The 7,608-nt window shown below is 46.6% G+C and overlaps 1 protein-coding gene across 3 annotated transcripts in view; it reads right to left on the reverse strand.

The window, feature by feature from the left end:
• The window catches only part of LOC119180708 (protein HGV2), a 31,668-nt gene extending 25,597 nt beyond the window's left edge, over positions 1 to 6,071 (reverse strand). For 2 of the 3 annotated variants that reach the window (XM_037431841.2, XM_037431838.2), the window contains exons 1-2: positions 5,883 to 6,071; positions 1,861 to 2,087 (exon numbers count right to left, since the gene is read on the reverse strand). In XM_037431841.2, coding sequence (XP_037287738.2) covers positions 1,861 to 2,087; positions 5,883 to 5,920 — 265 coding nt within the window. In that variant the 5' untranslated portion in view covers positions 5,921 to 6,071. The remainder of the gene's footprint in view (positions 1 to 1,860; positions 2,088 to 5,882) is intronic. The other variant, XM_037431839.2, reaches the window with a different exon arrangement.
• Between the last annotated feature and the right edge of the window lie 1,537 nt (positions 6,072 to 7,608).

A 7,608-nucleotide genomic window follows, 5' to 3' on the forward strand; every position in this document is an offset into this window, starting at 1 on the left:
TCTGAGCACACATGTGGACAGAAGTTTGAAGACAGGCTGGGTGTCGGGTGGGGGGGAGGGAGCAAACACCTAGTGTGCCGCTTTCTGTATATACTACAGATGTCTACCTGGCAGTACATCTACTATGCATGGCACACATACCTAAGTACATTTGCACTGTGCAGTAAGCGAAACTGCCAAATCGCATGAGCAATACCACCAGAGTCAAAGGCACCAGTCACAGGAACCAGAAGGAGTATTTGTCCCCCCGAATGCCACCCTTGAAAGCATGCCTTAGCAGCCCCATTTACCAGCTGCGTTTCCTTCTAGCCAGATATTCATATTTAGAACCCAATGATAGCACACTTATTTTCTGTGCTTCCATAAATTCACATAGCCATATTTAGAACCCAACGATAGCACATTTATTTTCTGTGCTTCCACAAATGCACATAGCCGATGCAGTTTCCAACCTTCAACTCCCTCGGCAACATCATATAAATAAGCACCACCAGGCGATTGGAAAACCTTTGCCATTACATAGAAGTCCAAATGCAGAAGGAATAATCAAGGATAGCCCAGTCTTTATTTCCTCTGCTACTCATTAAATATTTCCCACCAAAAAGCAGAGTCCAGTGGTTCTCAGCCATGGATGTGTCAGGCACCCCTTGTGGACTGGTGGAAGTGATGGGGGACACCTTGCAGCGGAGGGAATAGAGGGGTATGTAGGTAAACAACTGGAGCGTGAAACAGGTGCCTTTCATTGCTGCTGAAAACATCAAACAAACGTGCCACATCCCTTTATTTTGGACAGTTCATCAACACGTGGCACAGACACACTAAAAAAAAAATGCGGGTGAGGGTTTCGCGGATCACAGATATGGCTTCGTGGCCGCGAACCCCCATTTGAGAACCACTTGAATAGTGCATCGCATTTTCTAAGAATGAACTGCGCGTCTAAACTGATTTGAGTGTTTCTGTAGCTGCTTCGTGGTCCTTTAAACAAATCTGCAAAATTTAAATGTTTGGCGGTGCTATCAACCCCTGTAACGTCATTTGCACCTCGTGGCACACACGCGTGTCACGGATAGGCTGCATTTAGGGCTAACAGCCGCTGAGCGGTAGGTGGCGCAGCGTTTGCACAAGATCTTCACTATCATCATCATGGTTAGTGCCAGCAGCCACACCTGGTGGCAATGCTGGGTGGCCGGACAGGAAAGATTGGGGATTCTCTTTCTTTGGTGCGTGACAGCTGGCGCAAATGGTCGCCTTCTGACAGTGTCCCGTAGTGAGTCGAACATCGGCGCCGCCCCTTTCGGGTCACCGTCTGTTATGTTGAGTGTACTGAAATATAGTACAAGGTTGTGTTTTAGCGTGTCACTAATGACGTATGTGATTCGGCTGACGATGCCGTCAATGTAAAAGTAATTGAATAAATGTACATGATGTTTGGTGTAGTTCGACCGTGTCTGCTGTCTCCGTGGATTCCGAGAGTGGTTATCTCATTTCAAGACACCCACAATGAGCTGCACATTATTGTAGTCAGTTCCAACAATTGCAGACTGAATAATATGGTACATTGTTCATCATGCTACTTCTGTCACATATGTAGCAGCGGAGCCTAATGTTAGTCATGTTGATTATACTTATGTCACTCAATTATGTGTTCATTGTCTACATAAGCTGGTGTTTCTGCGCAAGCATGTGTCTCAGTCAGGCGCATGCTTGCAAGTTTAGCCCTTACCCCTCTGGTTTTCTGTAAGAAAACTATCAAATGTGTGAATAAAAAATCAAAATAAACACGTCTATTTCTGTAGATTATGCAAAACGGCAACAAACAGGGCTCTACTGTGATGCTAAGGAAACGCTAGCCAGACTTACCCAAGGCGTTTCCCAGCACGTCTGACTCCTGTCGGGCAAGTTCGAGCAGCGCACGTCCGTAGAAGAGGTAGGCTTCCCCACACTCCTTGGCGGTCTCGCCATACAAGTTCGCCAGAAGCTTACAGGCCTCCTCCAGGCTCGCCGCAGCTGACGCGTAGTCCTGGACGATAAAGTCCCTCTTCCCCGAAAGGAGCAGCATGGCCGCATCCACCTTGGACTTGTCTTCCCTGGAAGCAAGCCACCCACAATTATTTCAGTACAATGTTGAAATACAGTACTTATAAAGGGGACACAAGCCGCTTTTCGAAGTAATCATAGTGCGACCACAGTATTAGCAATGCTCACGGCCTATAGGTGGCGCGCCGTGCAATCTAAGATCGCTGCGGAAGGATGATCAACCCATGAACTCGCATAGAAAAAGATTGGACGCACGGACGTACTCTCCGTGCTGCTTTCACCGAATGAACTCTTGATCGTGAAATGAATGTATATCGGACCAAAGTACTTTCCCAAACTATAGGAACTGCTGAATGTTCGCTACCTTATTTCTTGTCGCAGTGCAAAGGGCGGTGGTGGCAGCTAATCGTGCGTGTATCAACGATGCTTTGTGTAATCCTGTGCGTGCTACAAAAAGCTGCGCCAACTAGAATTCACGTCTCAATCGAATGGCACTCCGAGATAACTTGTGCCGAGCCTGCCTGGGGAATTTGCCGCAATATTAGGCCACTAGCAAGTAGCGCGTCGTCGTGTCTACACAAGACCAAATGTTTCATATTACGCCATCGTCGTTATTTGTGCTGTATGCATCGTGCAGCTGCTTCTTAACGGAACACAAGCATTTCACTTCCCATTAAGTAGCGCTTGTGTCACAGCCATGATCAGACTCCAACAGTGCGCAGTTCGTTGCACTCTGATGTTGCAGGTTCCATCAGCGTGATCGAAACAAGGATATCGAAATGAATACACGCGTACGCTTTTTGCAAGGTCAAAATTATGAAAATTTGTCCAACAATAATGTCATTTGGACGGCACCGGTGAAGTGCAGGAGAAGTTAGCGGGGACTGTAGTAACTGCACATTTCATTGCTCCAACCATTTCGCTTCACTGGTCGAGCTCGAGCATTTTGTAATATTTACTGTAATTGGGCTATATGCAATGCACAAGAAAAACTTTTTTTTTATTTGGAGTTCGCTGAAGGATATACAATAAATACAGCCAAAGGGACTTACGAGCATGAAAAACAAAACATTAAAGCAAGACGGGACGGGAAGTGCAACTCGCTGCTCGTGAGCTAGCAGCTGATCATTCATAGTCGCTATTTTTCTCATCGCGTTGACAACCATCTACGTCCAGTGAAAAATCCTTGACGTCAAGATGCTTTCCTTGAACATCACTGCTTAAAGTAATCTGAGGAATTCTCCCCGCCGAACGACTTTGATAGCACCAACAATGCGTCATTCACCACGCACAACACCCACACGGCGTCAATCACCACGTTTATCTGTGGGTTCGGAGAACATTTCGTTCCGGTACTCCGCAAGAAAGGAATCGCTTGCAGTGTGCTGCCATCTATTAACGAAAGTAAAAAACAAGCGGTGCAGTGTAGGCCAAGGTTTTGAAGCGCAAATCGTGAGCCTGTGCTACTTTCTGCTTGCAATGAATGTATGGGATTCATGCACTACAAAAGCACTGACGAATGTTATAATGCTATACGCACACAAGGCGTTTCAACTGTAAATATTAGACAATAACATTTAACTATCCAACGTGGCTGCAGAAAACATCGTGAAGCTGACATTTGTACTCTGTGGGCTATAATTGAAGGCGCGAGTTGCCACATATATTCACGAAAATTTCACCTCTCGCAAGAACTAATCAGATTTATTGTGTCACGAACGGTCCGGTATATTCACTGCACGCAACATACAAAATGATTTGTGTTTGTTTCTTGCCAACGCGTTAATACTGAGGCTAGAACCGCCGTACGAGAAAGCGTCTGCCTACTGATCATCCTTGAGAGGACGCTCCTGAATTCTGCTAGGCGGTGCGACAGTCTATGAACATTACGAATTGGAGTTTATTGTCTAACAAATCGACTGTCACAAGAATTTGTCGTCGAACCAGTAGGAAACAAGCAGAGTTCCAGCTGTTCGCGACACGCTTCCTCTCGACCTGACGGGCGTGGTGCAAGTTAAGCAGGAAAGGATGGCACAGGGGAAAGAATTTACGCCAGGGCCGTAACTAGGGGGAGATTAAGAAAGTATTGCCCCGCCCCCCCCCCCTCCTCCTCAAGTTTTTTTTTTTATGTTTCAGCTTTTTGAGTGGTGCTAAAGTATTTACCGGATGACAACTAGTTGCCAAAGTTGGCCACTCCACACATAAACACCCCCTCAAAAAAATTCCTAGGTTAAGCCCTGACATCAGCACACATAAATGACAATCGCTCCCTCCGAATGTCATTTTTATGCACGATTGTGGCTCCCTACGGAAAGTTAGCAGACTATGAAGCGCTGTGCCAGCACCCCGCAGCAATAAGCACATCACATCCAAATGCCACATTTGATTTATGCTTGGCTATTAGCAACAGCATGATGCCTGTTGTTTGACAAGTGGGTGCCGGCAGTTCCAAAGCCAGTGAGGACGGGCCTCTGCACAAAGAGAGCACCTGAAAATAGCAACTTTATGGTCTACTTGTAATATGACTGCAAAAATTTATTGAGATGTCCATAGCAGCGTCTGCTATCTGCAAGACAAGTTTCCTGACCAAGACCGAGGGGCGGTTCAGGATTCCTTTAAGAAAACCGAACTTTGGGTGCACTGATATTTCAACTTTGCTAAAATAGCACAGGCAACTAGCATGAAGACAAGTACATTAGAATTGCATTTGTCGCATCCCCTTTTAGCCTTTAGTTTGATCTGTTCTTTGCCAAATAAACGACCGACAGTAGTTTTCAGCGTCATCTTTATTATAAATTACTTGAATATGCAGGACCTCCAAACCGCAAGAGAAACACTGCCACGCTTCAGAGCTCCCTTGATTTATTAAAACAGCATTACTACAGCCTTGTCGGTTTAATAATAACGAATGGTTTCATGGGCCAGAACCATGATATGATTACGAGTGAGGGCCTCTGGATTGCTCATGACCAATTAGGGTTTTTTTTAACACGCACCTATATGTAAGTACACAGGTGTTCTTGCATTTCGCTTTGATCGAAATGTGGCCGCCATGGCCGGATATAGAACCCGCGTCCTCCAGCTTAGCAGTCCAACAATTGAATTCACTCTGCTAACAGGGCTGGCGTGTTTAGGTTGCCGTTTCGTGCTCGGAATGTTCCAAAGGGGCAAGCACAATTGCCAGCTTGTTTCGACAGGCAAGTACGGCAAATAATGAATTCACGGTGCGCCCGCAGCAAGGCAAACGGGGCTTAATACTCTCTGCGTTTGATTAAGGTAGTGGCAATAACAAATGAAAACGCTTTAGTGAATAAATTGACTGCTGTGGCCAGTAGGCGTGACGATTAGCGAGCCCGAGTCACGTATTAGCTTCAAATATGGCAGCGAAACAAACATCTCTGTACGGTTTACAAGCGGCGTAACCAACGCACAACGGTGCAGCACAAAAGCGGAGGAAAGCCTTAAAACTTTGGGGCTTCACAGTTTTAACAAGTAAACATGTGACTACGCGGGTCAAACGACACTGAACACGCAACGCAAATTCACGAAACGTACGTCCGACATAAACGGCGAGTGGACGGAATCCAACTCGTATTCAGCACAGCGAAAGTTGCACCACTTCGCGCGCTTTTTTTTTTTTTTTCTTGACCAAAATTACCGATCCGCCGCACGCCTCTTGTGATTCAAGAGAACACGCGGGCAGCCGAAACCGACGCGTTAGCCATATTTTACGACCACACGGCAAGTTTGTGCAACCGAACTAACCGAGCCCGCGTGGACAGAGAGAAGAGCTTCGCATTCAGTCGCGTCGCTTTTTGAGCCGGTCGCTTTCATTTTCCACTCACCCATCCGGCTTGGCGGGCTGTGAACTTGTATCGGCCATCCTTGGTATTCGTGATGTGCGACGCCTCGAAGACGCAATGCGGCCGACAGAAACGAGCGCGCAAACGTTGTTTTCGCGCCTTTGAGAAGGATTGAAATTGCGGCGTAGGGCCGACACACAGAGACGGCCGCCTTATCAGCCTCGTTTCTGAGAGCACCCACGCCACAAGCGGCGCTAGTGTAGCGGCAGTGAAGAGAGAGAAAACGCGTTATCTACATTCATGCAGTTTCTACAGATTTCTTACAGTATAGTTACAGATAATGATATACATCTTGTAGCAAAATATGCGCACTAACGCGCCACAGGAAGTATGCATGATACGCATAAAAAAGAGCGCGAATAGGGCTTGCCAAATAGTGGCGCGTAATTCAAAATTCAACATGGCACGCGCGGTTTCGTTGTCCAGTCCGATCATTGAGCAAAGTCATCTCTGCTGGTTTGCGGCATAGCGTAGCCGCTGTGGTGGTTAAGTACAGGCTCTACGAAAAGGTGGAAGTCACCGCGTATGCGTCCGAACCTTCCACGGACTCAAATAGCGTCGAACCCTCACGCTTAACCTCTATCGGCTAACCGTCCGGTTATCTAATTTTATTGTGATAGCAATTACACGGACAGTATCAGACGGTTTATGCCATCGTCGCCACCACCGCCGTCATTCACCGTATATGTATACACGTATATATATATATCGCTCGGCAGCCAGCTAGTCGCGATGCGTCAACGCGCGCTTATCTCTCTTACGCGTACTTTGCCCCGCGGATGGGGCAAAGCAGGGGGGGGGGGGGGGTTCGTGATGAGGTGCTCGTGTCCGCGCGCTTATTCTTCGGTGGGCAGAATCGCGCGCCTTCGGCTTTCACCGGAAAGATTGCGTTTATTGCCGGGCGCACAAAGATCACTTCGCTCGCTGGGCAGGCCCCGTTTGCGAAAAGAGCACGCTTTTCAAACACAGCGAAGTAACAACTGGAACACTCGTTAGTTCGCGCTCATATCTGTACCTGTGATTACATTTCGTGCGTCATTTTGTTTAAACAGCACGTCAAGCGTCGAGCTGTGAACGTTGTTGGTTAGCTCTCGTCCTGTGTGTGTTAACTGTTTTCGTGCATCGTTTGTGCCTGAGCAGAGCGCTGCACGTTTCGATCTGCTAACCGTTCCCAGCGTTATATTCCAAGTTGTTGCTATTGCATTCATTGCTTCGCCCTTGCGGCGAAACTGTGACTTTTTTTTTGTGTCAAGCCTCGCAGTTGGACTGTTTAGATCGACCATAGTCCCTCAGCACTTCGGCATAACATGTGCAACGCATAATTTCGCAACAGGCGAAGGAAAACTGCAATCTTTTGGACCCGTGCAGTTGAGTAAATCCACCGTGAAAATGTACATTGGAAATATAATTTTCTCATTTCTTGAAAAAAGAAAAAACACAAAATAAGTGCCATCTCGGCGTTCGTTCATAGAGTTTGATATTTTACCAAAATTCTTGCCACGCTACATATCAGTGCCATTGAACTTGCAATACGCAAGTTCTATGGCACTATATGCGATAAAAATAAAACAATTTATGTACATTATACTTATGAACAAATTGAAAAGTAGTTCTCCAGGATAGTGCAAAAGCAGCTAAGACTATGACTCACACTAAACTTAAAATGAGAAATTTTAAAACGGGGGATGGGTGCTGAAGCTGACGTTTT

This window comes from Rhipicephalus microplus, chromosome 10, assembly GCF_043290135.1.
Source record: "Rhipicephalus microplus isolate Deutch F79 chromosome 10, USDA_Rmic, whole genome shotgun sequence".
NCBI lineage: Eukaryota > Metazoa > Arthropoda > Arachnida > Ixodida > Ixodidae > Rhipicephalus > Rhipicephalus microplus.